The 24,703-nt window shown below is 40.6% G+C and overlaps 1 protein-coding gene across 1 annotated transcript in view; it reads left to right on the plus strand.

The window, feature by feature from the left end:
* LOC309849383 (REST corepressor 3-like) overlaps positions 1-15,636 on the plus strand; it is a 50,541-nt gene extending 34,905 nt beyond the window's left edge. The window contains 4 exon segments of the mRNA XM_082701876.1: positions 176-253; positions 6,135-6,192; positions 14,288-14,529; positions 15,008-15,636. Coding sequence (XP_082558002.1) covers positions 176-253; positions 6,135-6,192; positions 14,288-14,529; positions 15,008-15,352 — 723 coding nt within the window. The 3' untranslated portion in view covers positions 15,353-15,636.
* The last annotated feature ends 9,067 nt before the right edge of the window (positions 15,637-24,703 follow it).

Here is a 24,703-nt window from a genome sequence, read left to right on the forward strand (position 1 = left end):
ATAGTTTCTTGATGTGGGTATTAGTTGTGTGGCCCAAGTGTGGTAAAATGTAATTGTCTGTCCTCCTGAAATAAAATTTAAGATGGATTTGGTATATATCCTTTTCACTTACTGAGTACTCATATGTTTACCTAAGAATGAGATCTGATTCATATTTTGGGTTATTTTTTTGAAGGTTCAGAATGCTAAACAAGTAAACAGTGCACTTAAACAGAAAATGGAAGGTGGAATTGAAGAATTCAAACCTCCTGAGGTATGTTATTGAAACTATGTGACTAAGTATGGTGAAACCTTATTCTTTGAGTTATATCCAGTATTTACTATTTTGGTCCCATGTGTTGTTAATACTTCGAAGATACCATAGCATGGGTAATTTGTCATGTCTCTATTTTGTTATTTAGATAGCCTTTTGAGACTTGAATAATGATTTAAGTGAAGTCATTTCTTTCCTGCTGTTAGCAATACATATCAAGCAAAGTAAGTAGGGAAAAACAGCTATTCAGATAGGCCCAGTGCACATGAACACGGAAGGTAATTAATGAGCAAACCAGTATGTTTCTGGGTCTGCAGCAGTGTTTGCTCAAAGCCTTTTTCTACCTATGTGAATTTGTAACACAGAAAGAAAAAGAACATAAGAAAAAGTTCGGTTTAGCAATTTTAACAATTTTTTTATTTTAAGGTATTTGTCTTTTGACTCAGATTTTTAATGAGGATTTTAGTATGTGGACTTAGTTAACATTTTTGTACTCCTGTCCCTGAAAATTTGAAATCTAAGAACGAGATATAGATTAACCATTTTCTCAATTCTTCCCTCTGTTTCCTCTAAAACCCAATATATATTTGATATTTGCGATAATTATAGGAGTACTTAAATGCCTGTAATTCCAATCAAGTCTTTTCACAGAAGCTCCTATTGTAAATCTTTTCTCTTGTTTCTTTTTTTAAAGATTTGTATGCTGTGCTTCATATCCTGGACTTGCCTATTTATATTATTATTTAATAATCAAATAATCCTTATTTGGTCCTAATGGTTTGTCCCCCCCAATCACAAGTTGCCTGAAATATCTACAAATAAAATATGCATGAGGGGCTTGAGGGGAGGGCAGCAAGGTTGCGGGGAGGGCTTCAGAACGAATGCACCAGATGTTGTCTCGCTCATTAGAATCTTTCAGAAAGGAAGAATCCTCAGGAATAAAGTTGTTCTTGGGGTTTTTTTTTGTTTGGTTTTGAATGGTTTCTTTCACGAAGGTTAGATAATGAGAAAGAATGAAATATACATAGACTAATATACCATCTCATTCCAAACCCACAAGTAAACTGACAAACATTCAAGTGACATTTTTATTTATTGAACGATAGTAATACAAAGAATACTACTTTATATTATTGTAACAAAAATTATTTTAAATTTTATATTAAAATTTAAATTTCATATCTATGCATTAAGATGCATAAAATCCAAAAGCTTTAGATGCCTGTAATTTTGTAACTTAAAAAATTAAATTAGAAAATTATATTAGAGATTAAAAATAGGGGACTACCATGAAGAACTTTATGTCAATAAATTGAAAAATTTAAACAAAGCTTAGAAATTTGTAGGAAAATATATCTTCCCAAAATTGTCTTAAAGGAAAGCCTGATAAATTTATAGTCATTAAATAAAATGAAGGAACAGTTAACATTTTTTTCATAAGAAAATACTAGGCCCAGACAGTTTTACCGAGAAAGTCTACCAAATTTTCAAGGAAACAATGATTCTAACCTCAAATTTTCCAAAAAAATGGAAGGATAGCTTCACTCATTAACATGATATAAAAGTAAGACATGAAAGTGCAATAGCATAACTGTATGGTATCTAATTTGATGCTCACATAAATTCCATGAAGTAGATGAAGCAAATACTATTTTACATGACAAACCCCTCTGGGCCTCAGAGAGGTTAACTGGCTTGATCAACATCAAATCTAGTAAATAGTGAAATTTTGACTATATTTCACAGTCTTAGAAACCAGATGGAGTCCAAGATTCATTTCCTGCTCACTCTTACTTTTGTAAGTTCTCATTTAATAGCAAAATAGTGTATTATTTCTCACATTTAAATGCGGTTTGGGGTTAGAGTTATCAGACATATATGACATCTTTTGAGTTTTTCTAAAAATAATGATCCAAATGAAACAACCAGAATCTTAACACTCTACCATCCATACACTGAAGTTTGAATATTAGTTTGAGGTTGATTTATTGAACTCCTATGACTTGAAAAATATATGTAGGTTTATTATCTAGGAAACAGGATATATTTATACTTATCATGTCTTATCTGTTGCTTTGCAGGGGAAGATAACCTGAATAGATCTATTTCAAAATACTAAATGAACAGTCTTAGTAAAGACGTTGAAAAATCATGTCATGATCACCTTTTCTTTAGGTTAGATAGAATTTTTGCCCAATATGTAATAAAAGAAATTTCATTAACCATTAGAACAGTAGGCTACTAAGTGATGTAACTCAACTGAAAGTAAACAGGTACTAAGATGCTTTACTTACTCTTTTGGTTGTATTTGTTCTTTTCACTTAGGAAAAAAATTGGTGAAGAAAGTTTATTCAGTCCCATAAGTATTGTTCACTTATTTCATGTAAGGCACTGTTTTAGGCACTATGGGAAATTTGGGTAGATTTTTCCATCTGCCTTAAAAAAAGAACTGTCTACGGGGCGCCTGGTTGGCTCAGTGGGTTAAAGCCTCTGCCTTCGGCTCAGGTCATGATCCCAAGTTCCTAGGATCGAGCCCCGCATCGGGCTCTCTGCTCAGCAGTGAGCCTGCTTCCTCTTCTCTCTGCCTGCCTCTCTGCCTACTTGTGATCTCTATCTCTCTGTCAAATAAATAAATAAAATATTAAAAAAAAAAAAAAAAAAGAACTGTCTAGATAGTATAAGACAAACTGATTAAAGTTGTGTGATAGATTTATAAGTAAAAAGCTACAGGAAAACAAGTGGTAATTACTCATGCTTGTTAGGACAATCAGGAAAGACTTCCCTAGTGGGGGATGTTTCAGCTGAGGTTTGAAGGATGAGTAGGAGTTTTGCACATGCAAAAAGGGCAAGAAGGGAAATAATATGAACAGTGGTTTGGTATTGAACAGTATATTCAAAATACATATAAATCCTGTGAAGGAGAAAATCAGTCAAGGGGCATTCCCTGAGCACTTATGTGCGCATTGTGGTGCTGACTACCACTGAGAGTTTAAAGGAGGTGTAAAACAGTTTTCTTTCATGAAGAGTATTGTCTACTTCGGAAGGCAAAGTTGGCCAGAACTGTGAATCCACTATTTCTTTAGAAGGCTTTAGCTTCCACAGGCCTCCTGTATGAGCAGTCTCCTTGACTTGAAATTCTAGTATTTAAGTATGTATTTGTTTTTCATTCAGTACTACCTTAAATTTCAACCAAAGCTTCATCTGGGATTAACTGAAAGACTTGGTCCATTTCAGTGCTGGAGAGATATCTGGCCGTGTGGACTTACTAAGCAATCGTGTGCCTGTGTCCATGACCACCTTTGTAAGAACATTGCACTAGTAATTTGGATTTAAAAGAATTTTTTTTTAAATTCATGGGCAGATTTTAGAACTTTCTATGTAAGTAAGATATGACTCCATTGTTTTCCCTCATAAACATTTCCAAACCCTCAAAAGCTGTGTTTGCGTAGATGAATCTATTTTAGCCTCAATTGTGATCCTGAGCTCCACTGGAATGACCTCATTGTCCGTGAATCCCAGGTTACCAGCATCACCTCAGTCTTGCCTTCCTGCACCTCCCCAATCAGCATTTCATAACGTCTTAGGTCCTTAACAGCACCACTCTTCTGCCAGATCTCCAGGCTTAAAGTCTTATTCTGATCAGAATCCTACTCTTCTCCTTCTGTTCCTCCCCCCAAAAATCTATTGCTTATTAAATTTAGTGTGAACTCATTGACCTTGATATGTAAGGACCACTTCCAAAAGTGGTCCTTACATACTTAACTAAACTATCACCAACTTTCCAGACGTTATTTATCACTTCTTCCTAATTGTTGATCCTGTTGTTGCCCATACGTGGTGGGTCTTCTCCTGATCTTTGCATTTCAGAAACTTTTCATGTTCTTTAACCCACCTCCGTGTCTATCCCTTCCAGCTGGCCCTCTTCCCTGGTCTAGTCATTGTAACTTTTCCCTCTCATCTTTGAATCAGCAGTATACTCTGAACTTTTAATTTTATTAATAGCTATTTGCGTCTGTCCTGTCTCTTAATTTGCTTATAAGCCGAAGTAAGTTTTCATAGTGCATGTTACTTTTATTTTTTTTAATTTTTTTAAAAGATTTTATTTGTTTGACAGAGATCACAAGTAGGCAGAGAGGCAGGCAGAGAGAAGGGGAAGCAGGCTCCCTGCTGAGCTGAGAGCCTGATGTGGGGCTTGATCCCAGGACCCCAAGACCACAACTCGAGCCGAAGGCAGGCGCCACCCAGGCGCCCCTAAGTGCTTCTTAGCCTATAGCCCCCTCTGTTTCTTTACCTTTTTAATGTTTGCATTTTGCTTCATCACTGATGTTCTCAAGTTGAGTTTTATCCACTGTCTGCCTGGCCTTGCCTTGCTCTCTTCTTAATCTCATCATCTGGTATTCGGTGCTTTCTGCTTTAGGTTTTTTCCTCATTTATCCAGTTTTTTAAAAAAACTTTTTCCTTTCTTCTCTAATAATTTTTTTCTAATTTTGAATTTTTGTTTTATTCTTTCTTCTGAATACTTACTTTTTATACCTCTTCCCCCTGGTGGGAAAGTAGCTGTTCCTAGAACCTCTGTGTACTGTAGAAACTTACTGCTAAGACCATAAGTGAGATAAGACCTACACTTGTTCTCAAAGGAAGCCTTTCTTTCTGTTTTGCCCAGCCTATCTGTGTATTACACCAGGCAAATTTATCTGGGCACTTTGTTCTGTAAACCTCTGTAGGCTGTTATACTTCTGTCCCTCCCTCTACTGCCAGTGGTCCTTGAACTAATCAGCGGGTATACACTAATGACATTTGATTTGGTGTTTACTATTGTAGTTGTACCATAGTGAAAGTCTTAAACTTGGGAATTTATTTTTTAGAGTTTTTTATTTATTTGTCAGAGAGAGAGCGAGGGAGAGCGAGCACAGGTAGACAGAGTGGAAGGCAGAGTAAGAGGGAGAAGCAGGCTCCCTGCGGAGCAAGGAGCCTGATGTGGGACTCGATCCCAGGACGCTGGGATCATGACCTGAGCTGAAGGCAGCAGCTTAACCAACTGAGCCACCCAGGCGCCCCAAACTTGGGAATTTTTTAAACAAAAATTTTGGGAGAAATGTGGGGAGACCTTAGGGAGAAAAATCTATTCTTATAGTGGGTCACTTTCTGCTTCAGAAATTTAGGGAAATATTTTAAGAATTAGGACTGAGCTACAGTTCTGTATTAATTTATAACACTGGTTTTGGTGCAGTAAGGTTAGGTTTAATGAAAATGTGAAGAGAAGAAATTTAAGAGCAAGTCACAGATCTTTCTAAAGAAGATAAAGTCTCTTGAATGTTTAAAACTAGGCTAAATTTAACACTTGCCATGTGTGATAGGAACATTGTAGTTGGAAAATGGATGACTAATAGATTTTCTCAGTTTTAATGCTTCTGACCTGAGTATAAATGTGAATGTTTTTCATTCTCCCAAACTGGTTCATTTCCCTTTCATTATCTTTTATGTGTGGGTAAAAGGTAACTCAGAACGTACTTTTTAATCCTTATTAAAAACAGGATCTTTTGGGCGCCTGGGTGGCTCAGTGGGTTAAGCCGCTGTCTTCAGCTCAGGTCATGATCTCAGGGTCCTGGGATCGAGTCCCGCATCGGGCTCTCTGCTCGGCAGGGAGCCTGCTTCCTCTTCTCTCACTCTGCCTGCCTCTCTGCCTACTCGTAATCTGTCTGTCAAATAAATAAATAAAATCTTTAAAAAAAAAAAAACAGGATCTTTGTAAATCAGAGTTTTAGTAATCTCATATCTTGGTGAAAAGTTATGATTTGGTGAAAAGTTAAACAAAAATAAGCACTTTGGAAAAATGTCTGTCTTCATATCCTCATTAGGAAACTTCTCTTTAATTTTGTAGTCAAATCAGAAAATTAATGCCCGTTGGACCACAGAGGAGCAGCTTCTAGCAGTGCAAGGTATATTAACAATAAGCAGCTATTATTGTTAATTATTTAACTTGTCATGAAAGGTGACTTCCATAGTTCTTCCCTTCATTTGGAAATGGATCAAGAAAGGGCACTTATGTTTACCACAAAGTCTTGAAAACCAGGAATTCTGTTTTGTTCTCGTGGGTGTGTGACTTCACTGAGCCTATATACATTTTGGGTCCTGTACAGTACGTAAAACATTCTCAGCCTTAACAGTGATGGTGATGACAAGCTTGAACATATGGTCTCTGCGTGCCTTTGCTTCAGTTTTCCTGCAGTTGGGTTCATTCTTACTATATTAGTCATTGATAACCCTCATCATTAAAAGCATGAACTATAACGTGTTTCTGGTTTATCCAATTGTTCTGTATAATAGTGTTTCTCTGTATGATAAATGTCAGGTACTGAAAATATTAATGATATACTTAATTTTCAGTGTATCTTAAGAGATGTGCCACTGAATGATTAGAAACTTGGCTTTAAAAATAAATTTATATATATTTATATTATATATATATAAATAATAGAGTTAAGAGAGACACTGAAAAATATACATAAAGCCTTTTAAATGCACTGATATAGCTAGAATGCTTTGTTGAATTATATGGCAGAGCACTTTGTAGATTGGATTGTCTCATGTTTGAATTAAGGAAGGGCCAACTTTATATTTTTTATTCAGTGTTGTAATTGTTTTTTGTTTTTTGTTGTTTTTTTCTTTTCCATTCAAGATAAACTATCTACAGGGTTGATTGTGTAATTATAAGTTTGGTCTACAATTTGGTTTTTCCTGCCTGAGCTGTCCTTGTATTGAGTACTAAAAGCTTTTTTTTATCTAGTTAACCTAGATATATAATAGGTTATATATATAGTAGGTTATAGTAGTTAACTATATGTGAGTTGGGCCCCTGTGAAACATATAACTATACTTAGAAAAATATTTCTAATTATTCAAACACAGAGAACATACTTAACTCAAAAAGGATGTGCGGGTTATCATTTGGATGTGAGAGTAATGTATTTAAATATTGATTAATAGAGGACTCGGCAGTTTGGACTGGAGTGAGTGAGAATTACCCTATCAGTGTGATTAGAAACTGTCACAGGACAGTGCCATCAGAATGATGGCAGCCTTCTTGTTGGCCTATACAGCCCCAAACAGTCATTTCATGAACAGAATAAATACTTGATACTATGGTAGCAGGGTGGTGGAGTGTGCATTGAGCACATCTGTAATTGTGGAACTGTTTCTGAAAGAGAACAAAGTTTAATTTTTTTATAATGTTCAATAATAGCTGTTTTAAAATTAGTAACTTTAAAATTTAGAGTAAAAAATGAGTAGGGGCGCCTGGTTGGCTTAGTTCGTAGAGCATGTGATGACTGGATCTTAGGGTCATGAGTGCAAGCTCCCTGTTAATAAAAACAACAACAACAACAAAACAACTGGTATTTTCAGGGGCTGTTTCATATTTAGATCTATGACTTTGAGCTCTAACATAGTTATTTGGGGAAGCATTGCTTTTATAGGTGTAACACCTGTGTTTCTGTCCATCCATGTGTGTGTGTGTGTAGCCTATAGAATTTAACCCTGATTTCCAGTATTTGAGTTGCATAAAAGTTAGTATATCAATCTTGTACTCTAGTATGAAAATTATCCCAGTGAAATGATTTCTGGAGAGACTCATTTCGGAAAATCTGGGCTAATGTTTCCAGAGCATTCATGTTTGTTCTGCAGCACTACCATGGAATCTCATGCCTAGGTCGGATATTGTGCTGAGCGGCATTCAGGGGAAGGGACAAAGGCAAGATTTACATGTATAATTTGATCTGTATATGTGGATGTTATCTCAGTTTATAAATATTAAAAGAATATTTATGGATATAATTAAACATTTCCTCCCTGTTGAGATATATTCAATATTCTTATGCACCTTTAGAAACTAATTTGTACAGAAATATACATGGTCTTTGGATTTTGAAGGTACTTTCTTGATATGTTACTGTCTTTATTTTAACTCTGTATGTGGAATTTTTGTTTCACTTTGGGTTTTTTAGGGTTTTTCTTTTTTTTTTTCTTCTGGGAAGGGGGTTCATTACATAAAATAAAGCAATATAGAGCTATTTGTGTCCAAAATAGTTATTTTAGGGAAAACTAAAAAGTGCCATTTTTGCTAATGGGCCCACACATTTATATAATTCTCAGAAGTGTGTCTCATAAACAGTATAATCTATAGTAATGTCTTACGTACCTGAATCCTGGTGTGGTTAAGGGAATAACTGCAGTTTTTATTTTAACATGTAGTTTGCTGTCCAGAAATACCTAGCAGGCAGTTGTTTTGTTTTCTTCTCTTTAATCTTTATTTGTGATAAACTTTATATGGTATTATTATCACTGTTTCAGTTTTACAAAACAGTAGATCATGTAAGTTTTGATAGTAACATTTTAGGTTATAAGCACTTTATATTTAAGACATATTCTGTATATATTCTGATTTAACACTCATTTGTTAAATGCCTTTTTAAATCTTGCTCATAGTTGACTATTAGAGTGACCTGAAGAGAGAAATACACTCTAGTGTCATTAGTGACACTTAGAATTTTACTATTAAACTTTTTTATTGTAACTCTTTTAAAACCACATACAATATTAGGATCATTTCCTAGGGCTCAAATACATATATTTCCTCCTTTTTTTCCCCATCTACTTAATACTGTTGTTAACTAAATACTACCATTTAAATAATAACTATTTAAATAATTGTTACTCTAATAATAAATATTTAAATAAATAAATATTTTTCCTTCTTTCTCCCTTATTTGGAAGGGTGGGAATCGTGCCCAGACCAAAACAGGAATGTTTGTACTTATGTTCTCTATCACTTTATTATATTAATTTTAGTTCTGAATTTTAGTTTTAACTATGTAATAACTTCATTAACATTCTGCAAGAGTCCCCAGGTAGGATGTTATAAATGTGCCTAATTTAAGCCTCTCTCTGAAAAGTACTTGTTAAGAATGGTATTTCTATACTTTCAGTAATCTGTGCCAGCCTTAAGTATCTGAGTTTTCTATTATAACTGATTGGTTAACAGGCGATTAAGTACAGTCTTCACAATATGTGTTAATGAAGATATCTCTTTATAGCTTATATCATACATATAAATATATCTTTTCTAATTTGTAGTGCTTTTAGAAATCACCCCAAAATCCATCTTGATATTCATATGATAAACATTTCTTATTTAGCAAGAATTAAGAAAAAAATTAGATTCTGGGTGTATATTTTTCATGTAAAATGAAACAATATTTTCAAATTAATATTTTGAAAAAATAATAATAGATTTAAATGATAGTACAAAACATTGACTCTTCAAAGTTTAGAGGGACAGAAACCTGGTAAACAATAATTATTTTTGGCCTTCTCTTAAATGTATTTATTTCATAATCATTTGTGCTAAAAAATAATACACTCTCTAATAAAATATTAATGCTATTTTAGGGTAAACAACAAGAAACTTTTCCAGTTTTATCAAGATATCAGCTTTAATTTTTAGTTTAGTTTTTTTTTTTAGTTTAGTTTTTTCACCATATTGTCTGCCTTTCATAATGAAACAGTGACAGCAATACATTCAAGTCAGTTATTCTTTCACGGTTAAAGTTACCTTCTTTTCCTGTAGTTTATACATTTCATTCATTTTTAGGTTGCAAGCCTAGAAACTGTCTTCGTTCTAATTTTATCTCATACATTAAGAAAAAAGCTAGAATGGTTCCTAAAGGAGGGGAGAAAGATTTGGCACTTGATTAAAACATAGGGATTGTAAACCAGTACATGAACAATCAAAAGGAAGTGTGGAGATCAGGAAGTTCATATTTTTCCATTGAAAAAACACTCATTTGCCGTAGAGAGTTTCTTCTATTATATTATAACAGGTATCATAAGAATGGAGCCCCAGAAGTATAATTGTCAGCTCTCTGATACACTTGCTTCAGATAATTCATGATTCGAAATTTCTAGCATGTTTGTGATGGAATTTAACTTATAACAAGTATGATGGGAACACAAGACTCGGAAGAGAAAAGCTAGATATTAAAAAGAGAATATGTGATTTTTACTTTTATCCCTTACCTGGATGCACCATTCACTGTCCCACTGCTGTTGATTTTTTCTTTTTTAACTTTAATATGAATTCTTGAAGAGATTTATAGGAGGTAGAAAGAAATGCATGTTCCCAAATGGTTTGAGTTTAAAATTAATCTCTCATTGATTGGGAAGAACCACATCTCTGGAGTTTCTAGATGTCACTGTGTTCTTATTTCAAAAATAGATTTCCTGGTTATCCTAAGTACATGCTCACTTTAAGAAATACTGTTATATGAGAAGCAGGAAACAATGCCCCCCCCCAAATTTACTGTTTAGAAGCAGCTTGCCACTGTAATATTTTTACATTTTTGGGTGGGGTGTAGCCCCAAATCAGATTTATTTTATTTTTTTACTTTAAAAGATTTATTTATTTATTTATTTATTTGACAGAGTAAAAGCGATCACAAGTAGGCAGTGAGGCAGGCAGAGAGAGAGAGGGGGAAGCAGGCTCCTACAGAGCAGAGAGCCCAATGCGGGACTCAATCCCAGGACTTTGTGATCATGACCTGAGCCAAAGGCAGAGGCTTTAACCCACTGAGCCACCCAGGCACTCCCCAAATCAGATTTTAAAAATAACTTTTTGAGCATAGCAAAAGCAGATATATCCCTTCTATGGCAGGAGAAAAAAAGATAAAAAGTCTACTGTTCATGTCCAGAGTTGGAAAACACCATACTACAAATGCTCCTGAATTTAGTTTTACTAGCCAAATTTTTAAAAATATGAATGTGTGGGTTTTTTTGTTGGCCGGATGAAGAATATTGTTTGAGAAATGTGGGCTTTTATAAAATGTGATTTTATATTAATTCCCAAACAAAACTTTAAAAGTGTATGTTAAAAGATTTTAAGGTATCATCTGCCAGCAAAAGAAGCCAAGTTGTTTGATTGTAACTTTCAAAATTTGATTGAAAACACTTTTTCCTCTTCCTGGAATATTTACAGTTTAACTCTTCCAGGATTTTCATTCTACTAACCTTTTAAAACTGACCTTTGCCCCAACCTGGGAAATTTTCATTTAAAACCATGGTTCAAATGGACCTTTTATTACATCTTCAGGAAGAGAAAGGGATTTAATCACTATGTTGATTCTCAGCCTTGCTGATAAAGCAATCAGATGGCCTTACTTACTCTAAATTATGAAAAACAGTAGAACACCCTTCTTGCAGGTACAAATTGGAACTAATGTAAGCTCTAATGTCTTGGGTTGTTAAAGTGAGTTGCTCTGCATTGCTACCCTGCTAGGTTTTCCTCCAGAAGCCTAGCTAGGGATTCTTCGGAAAGAGCTGTTCCAGTTAAGTCTTCAGTTGGTATTTCACTAGAATTTACCTAGTTATCAGCCACAGTATAGAATTAAGAATTCCACCTTCTAAACAAAATATGCTGTTGAACCAGCGTCATGGGCAGTGTGAAGGTGATAAAGAAGTTAGCTATATGTGACTCTTGTGGTTTGGGGAAGAAAAGTCAATCCTATTTCCTGAGCGCTTCCTGTGCACTAAGCATTATATTTCCTAGGACAGTACTTCCCAACTTTTCTCACCTCATGGCATACAGAAAAAATTATGAAATTTGTCACAACACACTAGGGCAAATGGATGAGACTGCTCTTGTCCAGAAACAACTGTCCAGGTGCCCTGCCACCCTGCAGGCTGAGCACATTAACATCCCTGAAGGCCTGCGTGTTCTTGGGACACCAGTGGGATCCTCAACCAGACGACGAAAGTCTGCAGTATGGTCTGAGCCTTGAGATTTTACCAAGTAGTTTATATGGCATACATGAGTTAATGATAAACATACCTGGGTGACTCAGAACCTAGGTGACTTAGAAAAAATCCTTGACATTCAGAGTGTCTGGGAAAACTAAGGTTCCAATAGGAAGTAGTTTATATTTGGGGGTCTGTAATTCTGGAAGTGCAGCAGTGTTGCTAACAAGATCAAGTCCCTTAAACAAGAGAAAATAAAATGGAATAAGACATGGGGACAACTTATTGGTAGGTTTTGTAATATATTTTGCTAAACAAATAGGTGTTCTGAGGATTGTAATGTCTTCGTATTTGGAATCCATCTTAATGTGACTTCTTGCTATAATACAGAAGAACTAATCTTAGATTTATTTGAAGTTTTCATTTCCAAACTCATGTATTCAGTAGATTTGGTCATTTCTAGAATATAAATTACATATTCCTTGTAAAAAATAGTACATCGATAGAACTCTGTGTCTGATTTCTAATTAGGAGTTATTTTTCAGTACAGCAATCTCAAATGAGTTGTTATTTTCCAGAATATAAGTAGTAGAGAAGTACTTGAATATATAGCAATAATTCCTGATAGGAAATACCCTTGGATTTTTATTGCAGATGTGGAATTAGTGGAACCTGGTCACCCTTAGAATTTTTACTCAATTATGGAGTTTAAACTGAAGATCAGCTTATGGATTTAAAAAGAGCTTATTTTGCTAAATAATGTGCCAAAATTTATTATCATGTGTATGTCTTTCCCTTTGAGAACAGAGCAGATGAGCACAGTTTACACACCCCAAACTCTGTAGTAAAAATCATTCCAGCTTAATGTCAAACCTCCTGCCCCAAATGCTCTTTAAGATAAAAGCATTCGTCATAGTCAAGCCTGGCTAGTTGAATATAAGCAAGAGATTATTCGTTCCCAAATTCTCTATATAAAATAAAGGCAGAAATTAAAAACAAGAATTTTGTCATATCCTGATGATGCTTTAAGGTAATTGGGTATCTGTAAGATATGAATCTAGCATTTCTCCTGAGGTGTTAACATACCCTTATATTCTCTCATCTATGATTGTATACATATTGAATTTATTTAAATTCCCATGATTCTGGTTGCTTAGGTTATATTATAGACTTTTTAGTATCATAAGTATCATTTATTTCCCTTTCTCCTCTCTAATTAATGAGTGTTTTCTGGTATTTTAAACAGTTATGAAATTGTAAAGTCAACCCTTTTGACACCTTCTGTGTTTTGAGTTAAATGATGAGTCAGTGAACGTCCTTTTAGAATTCCCTTAAGAGCAGTTTATTATCCATCTGATCATATAAAGTCATTCCAAATTCTGTAGTATAATTGACTATCCCAGGTTCATAAATCAAATATCAATCTTTCATTCCAATAAAATTTCCATTACAAAAAGTTAGGTTCTCAAATAACTGAATGTACAGTCATTAAATTTAAGGTAGTGATGATAAACACAAGTACATGTAGTCACTACTGTAACCTCACTCTTAAGGCTATAAAGTACAGCTAAGACTCCTTTATGGAGTCTGCATACACAGTCTTTGAAATTGTTAGAGGAGTTGAAATCCAACTAACTCTGAAACATAGTTTCCCTTTTTTGCCGAATCACATTGTCATGATTCTCTTTTTACCTCATTTCTATTCATTGGTGCCCTGGTGAGATTAGGCAAGAAAACCAATTGAAGCTGGTATTAAAACCAAAATTATGATGCTTTTCTTAATGGGGGAACTCTAAGACCACCCACTCAATCCATTGAGGGGATAAAACAGATGGCTCATTCCCATTCAGTTTTGTTTACAAATGGTGTTGCTCAAATTTAGGTGACTGGCTACTAGGGAAATAAATGAATGTGGAATTGAGGATGGAACAAAGAATTCAATGCTTTACAATAAATGGACTGTATTTGAGAGTTCAAGAGAGGATTGGAGAAAATAACTGAGTATGTGAAAAATGGTAAGTTTCTGATTGTTCAGTTGAAGGCAAGTGGCTGGCTCGCTGAAATGACGTAATTGATAGTTTTCATCTGTGACACTGATATCTTAGTCTCTATTTCAGAATTGAGAAATGAGCAGAGTTTATGAGAAAGGATTTTCATTGCTGGTATCTTTTGTGTGTGCATGATGTATAGTACACACAGCTCTCCTTATTGATCCTTCACAGGTGTATTATTTACTTTGCCTTCCAGGTGTCCGCAAATATGGTAAAGATTTTCAAGCTACTGCAGATGTAATTGGCAACAAGACTGTTGGCGAAGTGAAGAACTTCTTTGTAAACTACAGGTGTCGGTTTAACTTAGAGGAGGTATTGCAGGAGTGGGAAGCAGAACAAGGAACCCAGGCTTCTAATGGTGATGCTTCTACTTTAGGGGAGGAGACAAAAATTGCTTCTAATGTGCCATCAGGGAAGAGCACTGATGAAGAAGAGGAGAAGAGGAGGTGTGTTTGTGTATGGAATTTGAGCTAATATGAGTTGAGGAATCATCATTTTGTGTGGTGTTCTGTAAGGTTAATTTGTCAGAGGACTAGATAAATGAGCATGAAAGGTTGACAATCCACTTACTCAGTGGTGCCTCTCTCGTGACTCTTAAGTCCTAAGGACATGCTAAGTTCTGATCCTAGAAGAATGGAGAATGTATTGTTCTTTCATAGTCTTATTTTTATTTCTAGTGTTAAGCTGATTACTAATAAAGATGCCTGTTTGGTAGCTTCATTGCTTTTTCAGTTTTTGGTTTTTTGTTTTGCTTTGTTTAAAATAAAAGAAGCTTGTGCTTCCAAAAAAACACTGGTGTTATGTTTTTGTTTTGTTTTGATTTGTTTTGTTTTTCCTGGGACAGCCCAAGCTATATTGCATTCAGTTCATTAGGAACGCTCATCTCATACAGGTATTTTTGTTTCCTCACCTCTAGGCACAGACCCCACAGGCTCCTCGGACCCTGGGTCCACCACCTCCTGCCCCATCATCCACTCCAACACCAACAGCCCCCATTGCCACTCTGAACCAGCCTCCACCACTTCTTCGTCCAACACTGCCTGCTGCCCCCGCTCTTCACCGGCAGCCTCCTCCACTCCAGCAGCAGGCTCGGTTCATCCAGCCCCGGCCAACTTTCAATCAGCCTCCACCACCTCTCATTCGCCCTGCTAATTCTCTGCCGCCCCGTCTCAACCCAAGACCAGTGTTGTCCACGGTTGGTGGTCAACAGCCACCGTCACTTATCGGAATTCAGACAGATTCACAGGACTCGCTGCACTAAAATTAAACTCGACAGAGCTGCAGTAACTCTTCACCCCATCATTAGACCAGTGCTCATCAGACTGATGCAAAAGAGAACAGTCCTCCTTGATACTGAGGCTGTGAACTAGTTCTGTGGCAGGGGGCTAGCATAAGTGGATGTCTAGGACATTTTTTGGTTTGTGCAACCAAACTAAATGTTATACAACAAAAAGCCTACAGTTAGCCTCCTTTCTAGAGTATATGTTCAGCGACATGATCTCATAAAAGGAACAAAAGGAGATTAAGTATTCTATATACTTAAGAAAGTATATAGGGGGCGCCTGGGTGGCTCAGTGGGTTAAGCCGCTGCCTTCGGCTCAGGTCATGATCTCAGGGTCCTGGGATCGAGTCCCGCGTCGGGCTCTCTGCTCAGCAGGGAGCCTGCTTCCTCCTCTCTCTCTCTGCCTGCCTCTCTGACTACTTGTGACCTCTCTCTGTCAAATAAAAAAAAAAAAAAAAAAAGTATATAGATTTTGTTTTGTTTTGTTTTTACCATATTTATTTTATTGAGATTCTTTCTATTTCTGCCTCTTCATAGTCAAGGCTCTTAGTACAGAAATACTGACTTAGGAATTGTGGAAACTCCTTAAGTTTCTTAAGGATGTTTGACTTTTTCTTTCTTCCTTAATTTAATTTTTAACAACATTTTCCTATGTTAGGAGTACAAGAATAAATAGCCTGCATTTCAGATTTTGACATATGTTCATTTAATGCATATTTAAAAAATTTCAGTGCGTATCCCTTTTTTCCAAATATCTTGCTTTTTTTTCTAAAGGAATTTTAATATATTCCTTTAAAAGAAAGCAATTTAATCAATTGCAAAGCAATTATATGAAACCACAAAGAATGTACTGAACCTACTAACCCTTTAACTTACACTTTAGGGTCCTAGTGCAAAGTCCTTGCTTAAAGGTCATTGACCTGTCATCTATAAGTAATAAGAGGATTGTTGTGATAATTTTACATACAGATTTGTTGAAGTACAGTGTCTTTTTTAAGTTCCTTGAAAATGGAGTTAATTTTGATTTTTTAAAATGCTCTCTGCTTTTAACTAGTAGTTGCCTATATTTGGGGACTTTAGAAGAGAATTATATTTTGTCAGTTATGTGGAGATAGTGATAGTTATGGAAGCATTTATTTACAGTGCCCTTTTTGTGTTTAGGATCTGACTTAAAATTGCCCTCATACTTATTAATATGGTCTGCATTTAATATAAAGGATGTTTTCTTGATAAATCTCTATTGTACTATTTGAATACATTTGTGTATTCCTTGCAGCCGACCTGTGCTTGTGGGTATGGTTTAGAGTTAAATCATCAACACTATTTCGTAAAATAAATCGAAGAATTTGTTCTGTGTTATCTAAAGATGCATCAGTATATTGTCACAATTGTGCTGTTAACTTAAAATGCTGAGACCCCTTTTTTATGAGAAGCGAAAACATCTCAAGTCTTAATTGAACACATAAATCATTAAGCACCTACAAAGAATATTTTATAAGTAATAGTATTTCAACAATGTGTTACTAATATTTTTGATACAGCGATTTCATATTGGAATCATGACTTGTGCAAAGAGATCACTTAGATTACTATACTAGTGGAACTTAAGGCTAAATGTTTGCACATTTATATTCTCATCAGATCTAGAACTACTTCAAGAAATAGTCAACATCTAAGGCCCTTGATTTATGTTTTGAGAAGTCCTATATTCCCAATATTGGAAAAATAGTTCCTACCATTGGCTCTAACGCCCTAAGGAGCTATTAGATTTAAATTCATTGATTAGTTTTAATTTTGAAGTTTAGAGCTCTGCTCTTCATAAGGACCTTATGTTCTGGCACAAACTTTTTCCAGGGTGTATCTTGTCTTTCTCATTGGATCATCTTAAAAAGTTCCTGCCCCTGGATTGTAACTAGATAAAAATCTGATTTAAAATTCTTAATATTCAAGAATTTATACTTATTTTTACTTTAAAAGCCACGGGGGTGGGCAGTTATATATCTTAAAATATCTAAAGCATTTTTTTAAAGTACTTAGATTATCTTGCATACGTGCATACTATATGGCTTTTATTGTCTTGTCTCTTGTCAGTAGATCTTCAATATACAGTGTGTGGGACAAGTCAGTGTGTTGGTCAGCACCAGCATCTGTCTAGCTGTTAAGTATATTATGATTCATTTAAAAATCTGTTCTATCCCAGCCATGGGCCAAGATGCTGTATCTAAGGGATGTGCTGTAATTTGATTTACATACACTAGAGCACACAGAAAAAAATCTGAGCTTCACTAGTAATATGACACATGTATATAGTGAGATGTCTTATTGTGTGCTTTGCATATTTTGTAAATATTTTGCACGTCATTAATTTTTTTTGTTTAAGCAGTGTTTGGCCTGGAAGAGTGATATGCTTGCTGCTTAATCAAAGGATTAAAGAGTTAAAGATGTCTATGTCTTCTATTTTTATATAATTTCATGTGTGAAGAATTTAGGACCTCTTCGCTGTGAAATTCTAAATACTGATTTTTATAAAAAAAGCAAAATCTAGAAATATTTTAATGACCATTTCATCATGTCATGGTTATCATTTTTGAAGAAAATCTACACCCAAGTATTTTTTTCATTACATAACTAAAAATAAATCACACTGTTGATACACCAGGTAATATTAATGAAAAAATATTTTTTCTATATTCTTTAATTCAAGTGTAATGTGGATGGAATTACAGGTAAGTTTTGATCAGAACTTTTCCTTAATTAATAATCCTACAATTAAATGAGTAAAATACAATATAGAATAAAGATGAAAGAAGATAAAATTCTATCTTCATATAAGCCAAAATACTTTTAGGAATAGATATAGAGAGTAAACAAAGTGACAGCCATGATTTTAAAAAATATTAAGAATCTTGCCAAAGGGTACAGGGGTGGCAACTGCCTTGGGCTCAGGTCGTGATCCCAAAGTCCTGGGGTCGAGTCCCACATCAGGCTCCCAGTCCCATGGAGGGGGGTGGGGGGGAGTCTGCTATTCCCTCTGACTTCCCCTCGTGCTCTCTCATGCTATCTCTCTTTCTCAAATAAATTCTTTAACAACAACGACAAAAAATTGCCAAGGTTTTTATTAAAGTATGGAGTTCAGTTAGTAAATATGTTGTACTATTTTAATGTTTCTTCCTGCTATAAGAAGTAGATTACTCACATTAGTTATGGCTGATCACTTAACACTAGGGTATCAAGGTCTCCTCAGAACAACTAATACTCTGACTTCAAGAGAACAATATTGAGTGGGCAGAAGTCTTGTGAGATTGCTAGAACCCCCAGCCAACTTGTTTCCAGTGCTGGGGGCTTCAGGGGAACCACCCAGGCCAGGCCCGCGGTCCTCTGAGTGTTCGCTGCCTGAACCCTGGGAGAAAGTGCTCTAATTACCAGACACATGAGTGGCACGAATTATCTCAGAACACTGGCCAACCCCACCCTCTACTCAGCAGCCTGGGGAAACCCACTCAGTGCTGGAAGATCGGGCCTGCCATATCCCAGGCCCTAACCCTAGGTTGGGTTTTCAGGCTTCTGTCCCCAAAAACCTGGCACCCAAGCCCTCCAGATGGGGGACCCCAGAGCCATACACCAGTAGTCCGCCTGCCACCCAGGAGGAAACCGTGTTGTTTGGAGCTGCAAAGAACTTTCAGAGCAGGAGGAAACTGCATGCCCTGCCTGAGGGAACCCCCACCTTCGGTGGCCCCCTGGCCACAAACCCGGAGCCTGATGCACCGACTGACCCCCAGCCTCAACTCAGCCGCCTGGGGAATACCACCTCAGTGCAGGCAGATCAAGCCTGCCCTGCCCCTAGGCAACCTAACTCAAACCCTAGGTTGGATTTTCAGGCTTCTGTCCCCAGAGGTATGGCCCCAAAGCCCTGCCCTCCAGATTGGGGACCCCTGAGTCACACCACAGGACTCTGCCTGCCAGCCAGGGGAAAACCATGCCATTCAGAGATGCATAGAACCCTCAGAGGGAGAGAAACCTGCATGGCCTCCTAAGGCCAACCCTGCTTTCAGGGCTCCCCCAACCCCCGGCCACAAATCCAGAGCCTGATTGTCAGCCTTAACCTCTCCATCAACTCTGCCCCCAAGGGAGCTTGTCTCTGTGGGAACCCTCAGGGGAGCCGCATGGGCCCAGCCTGTGGCCCCGGATGGTTGCAACACGCACCTAGCAAGAAAGCATTCCAAACATTTGGCACGCACGCGGCCCAAATGGAAGCACAAGGTCAGCTATTTCTCACGAGTTTTGGGGCCCAATTGCTATCGATTTGGGCAGAAAGCTCACGAGAATTGGCCGAAAAATCCCCAGTGAACTCACTTCTGGTGGCACAGGCCTACAGGGCTGCCCCGGCGCTGGTGGGTCAGACTTGCCAGACCCCTAGGCCCTCACCCTATCCCTCAGTTGGGTTTTCAGGCTTCCATCCCCAGGGACCTGTCCCCCAAGCCCTCCAGATTGGGGAGCCCTGAGCCATACCCCAGGACTCCGCCTACCACTCAGGAGGAATCAGTGCCAAGTGGATTTGTGCAAAAGCCTTAGAGCGGGAGAAATGTGCATGCCCCTCTTGAGTCCACCCTCAACAACCCACAGGGCCACAGACATGGAGGCTGACGCTCATCCAGACCCCCTCCCTCCACTCTGCCCCTGGAAAGCTCCTGTGGGCAGAGGCCCTCAGGGGAGCCACATACCAGCCCATGTCCCGGGATAGCCGTGACATGCATCTAGCGAGAAAGTGCTCTAGACAGTGGACAACAGTGCGACCCAACTCGCCGCCCAACACCCTCCAATTCTCACAAGCTTTCTGCCCAAATCGATATCAATACAGGCAGAAAGCTCATGAGAATTGGCAAGAAAATGTCCAGTGAACTCGCTTTGGGTGGCACAGTCCCATAGGGCCATTTCCTGGCCTCGCACAGGGTCATGAGTGGTTGCAGCCTGGACCCTGTGAGAAAGCCCTCAATGAGCCAGACACACACGTGGCCAACCCATCCCACTACTCAGCCTCCTGGGGTCCCTGTCCCAGCGCTGGCAGATCAGGCCTGCCATGCCCCTAGGCCCTGACCCTAAACCTCAGTTGAGTTTTCAGGCTTCTGTCCCCCAATCTCTCCAGATTAGGGACTCCAGAGCCAAATGCTAGGAATCTGCTGGCCACCCACTAGGAAACCATGCCATTTGGAGCTGTGCAGAACTCTCAGACTGGGAGAAACCCACATGCCTCCCTGAGGCCAATTGCAGTGGCCCCCCTGGCCACGAAACCTGGAGCCTGATACACCACCTGACCCCAGTCCTTCACTCAGCCCCCTGGGGATCCTGCCTCAGTGCTGGCAGATTGGGCCTGCTATGCCCCTACACCCTAACCCTAACCCTTGGTTGGGTTTTCAGGCTTCCTTCCCCAGAGACCTGGCCCCCATGCCTTTCAGACTGGGGACCACTGAGCCACACCCCAGGACTCTGGCTGCCACCCAGGAGGAAATTGTGCCATTCGGAGCTGTGCAAAACCCTCAGAGCAGGAGAAACCTGCATGTACCCTCAAACCCACCCCCACCTTCGGCGACCCACCAGGCGACAAACATGGAGGCTGACTCTCAGCTGGACCCACTCCCTCAATTCTTCCCCCGAAATGCTCCCCTGTTCAGGGGCCCTTGAGGGAACTGCATGAACCTGGCCCATGTTCCTGGATGGCCTGACAAGTACCCACCTAGAGAGAAAGCACTGTAGACTGCCAGCGTGGCTGGAATTGCCACCCAATGCCAGCCAAGTCTCATGATCTTTCTGCCCAAATCAATATCAATATTGATATGGGCAGAAAGATTGTGAGATAAGAATTGGCTGGAAAGCCCCTGAGGAACTCATTTCCGGTGGCACAGGCCCAGAGTCCCACTGCCTGGGACTGGCTGGGGTTCCCGAGTGGTCGCAGCCCAAATCACGTGAGAAAGCCCTCTGCAAGCCACACTCACGTGTGGCCAAAACCACCCTCTACTCAGCCCCCTGGGGCGCCCATACCAGTGCTGGTAACTCTCCGTTGGGTTACAGGCTTCTGTCCCCTCCTGATTGAGGACTCAGGACATAGACCCAAGGAGTCTGCCTGCAACCCAGGAAGAGACCATGCCATTCAGAGCTGCACAAAACCCTCAGACTGGGAGAAACCCACATGCCTCCCTGAGGTCACGACCACCTTTGGCAGTGCCCCCTGGCCACACCCGGAGCCTGACGAGCCACCTGACTCCTGTCCTCAACTTAGCACCCGTGTGCTATGTGATACATCCCAGACCCATATTAGTAGTCATGAGGGTGGTAATTTAACTGTGGATATTAAACACCTTCAAGATACTATTCAGGGCATTCCCTGTGATCCTTACCATCAGTTCCAAGTGTGAGTTTCACTCAAAGGATTAATGATATTTTATCTGATGTAAACCCCTTTGCTTGGATCAAAACACTGGTGCTGGCATTATAGGTGGAATGATGACACTTTTTATTGCTATAATCATTTTATGCTTAGTCCTCAGATGCTCATGGAAATCTTTCTGACGACTAATGGTTCAAGAACTTGCAAAACGGATTTTGCTGCTTCTGCATTAACAAAAAGGGGGAAATGTAACCGTCCCTCAGAATGATAGGCTGCTTGAAATATCACTAATGAGAAATTGTACTGGTCATGCAAGCATGCTTGACGATGACCTTGAGAAAACCCGAACTAGCAGCAGGCCTCCGGTGGAGAGGAGGATAGGCGTCTTCGAAGCCCAGCAGCTCAGGGTGGAACATCGCCTGTTTCCCTTTACCGTTGTCTCCCTGCCTCCGGAAAGCCTGCTGTTAAAATCATCCCTTTCTGTGCGCTTGCTCAGCCAAAAATTCCATGCTGCTGGGCCAGGCACAGCCTCCTCTGTTTACCTGCAAGACTATGGTCGATGTAGGACTCCCATTCCTTCTGGTTGACCTACAAGACCCAAGACTAATGTATAACCTCCTCGTTCGTTGGCTGTGATCTTGTATCTAATCAATATGGGACTGAGGAGTTTTGGGGGGTGACAGTCCTTTCAGCGTCATCCTTGCTCCCTCCCTCTCCCAGGTGACTTGTTTCTTCCTCATTTTTCTCCCGAGTACCATCCGGAAGGGGCCCCCAAATGCCTGGCAGAGGGAAGAGATGCACGGAGGGAGGCCTGGTGCTTGTATGAAGTGGGATGTCACTCAGCGCTCAGGGAGCTGTCAGACCCTCAAGGCAAAGCTGTCCTCCTTTTCCCTGAGCCACAGTCGTGGATGCCAGACCCATACTCTAGGCCAGGAGTGTCTTTACATCGCCCTAGGGCTGTGAAGCAAGAAGATTCCGTGGGGTCCCCAGTGGGAGAGGAGCAGCGCTTCCAATAGGCAAGGGTGAGTCTCCCCAGTTTGCCCTCCCCAGGCCAGTGTTCTCCCAGGCCCGTCCCCGAAACGGAAAACCTACTCTCACTCTTCAAGGGTCTGTCCTTCCAGCCCTACCCGCTCCGCTGGGCCACGGGAACCTGGAAACGGTGGCGTCTGGCTTCCCATGCCAGCCTCCATTCGGCCCCCAACTTTTGCCCACATGACCCACAGAGGAGACTCAAGAGAGCTATGCAGAGAAACTAGAACAGGCTTTTATTAATGAAATGAACACTACCTAAAGGTTCTGAGAGGAACGTGGGGAGAGGGGAGGGGAAATCTGTGGGTAGCGGCAGGAGTCCCAGGAGCTGTGGGACTGGAGGCCAAAGGGACCCGATCTCCGTGTACTGTCCCAAGGCCCATGGCCCCTGGGATCACAGATGAGGCCTCAGGCCCCCACCTTCCTTAAAAATGGTAGGTCAGGGATTGGGAAGTTTTCCCAATGTTGGCTGGCAGGCTGAGTGTTCGGTCTTGCTCCAGTACCAGGCTTGATTTGTGTCTCCCGTTCCACACTAGTCTTGCACCGGTGTCACATGGAAGTACACCACTAGATACTTCTCCAGGTAGCTATTGGCTCAGCCGAGCCTCTGCCTCTTGGGCCCTTAGGAAGTGGGCTGTGATGGGGGAGAAGATGGTTTCTTGCACGGTGCAGCTCTTTTACGTCCTCTTAGGTGCTGGGCACGGGATGATGGGTTCTTGGTGGCAAGGCTGGTGTGGGCCATGCTGAGCACAGAGGCGGTGGTGCTAGGAGGAGAGGCCAGGACGCCCCCGTCCCCACGGGCAGCCTTGTTGGAAGTGCCGCCGTCCGATCTGGACCTCTCCTTGGTCTGGTGCCTGGGGATGTGACTAGGAGGAGGAGCACTCGGGGCTCCCGACACAGGCTGGTTCATTGTGCTGGCTCCCGTGGTCCCCGACAGGGTGCTCTGGCGTGGGCGGCCCCCTGTGTTCGGGCCCAGGCTTGCCCTGGAGACCTGCGGGCCACTTTGGTCCCTGCTCGTTGCTGCTGCGATGCAGAGTGCCCCAAATCTGGAGCAGAGATCGGCAACATCATCCCCTCTCCCCAAAACTAGGGGTGCTGCCGAAAGCCCCATGCTGATGGGGGCCAGCATTGTGGTGTCAGTTGGGGGACCGGGGTGCTGGCTGTTGGGCCCAGCATGGGACACAGCGCCGGGCATTTGGGGGGCCGCTGTCAAGCCAGGGGCAGCGGCAGTGGGCTGGGATGTGCAGGAAGATGCCTTGTTGCCCGGTGAAGCTCTTTTGCACCTAATCAATCTCTGGGCAGGGGATGAGGGGGTCTTGGTGGCAAGGCTGGTGTGGGCCGTGCTGACCACAGAGGCGGTGGTGCTAGGAAGAGAGGCCAGGACGCCCCCGTCCCCGCGGGCAGCCTTGCTGGAAGTGGCGCCATCCGATATGGACCTCTCCTTGGTCTTGTGCCTGGGGATGTGACTAGATGGAGGAGCACTCGGGGCTCCCGACAAAGGCTGGTTCGTTGTGCTGGCTCCCGTGGTCCCCGACAGGGTGCTCTGGCGTGGGCGGCCCCCTGTGTTTGGGCCCAGGCTAGCCCTGGAGCCCTGCGGGCCACTTGGGGCCCTGCTCGTTGCTGGTGCGATGCAGAGTGCCCCAAATCTGGAGCAGAGATCGGCAACATCATCTTCTCTCCCCAAAACTGGGGGTGCTGCCGTAAGCCCCATGCTGATGGGGGCCGGCATTGTGGTGCCAGTTGGGGGGCCGGGGTGCTGGCTGTTGGGCCCAGCATGGGACACGGTGCCAAGTACCTGGGCGGCAACTGCCAAGCCAGGGGCAGCTGCAGTGGGCTGTGATGTGGCGGAAGATGGCTTGTTGCCCGGTGAAGCTCTTTTGCACCTAATCAATCTCTTGGCAGGGGATGAGGGGGTCTTG

This window comes from Mustela nivalis, assembly GCF_964662115.1.
Source record: "Mustela nivalis genome assembly, chromosome: 16".
NCBI lineage: Eukaryota > Metazoa > Chordata > Mammalia > Carnivora > Mustelidae > Mustela > Mustela nivalis.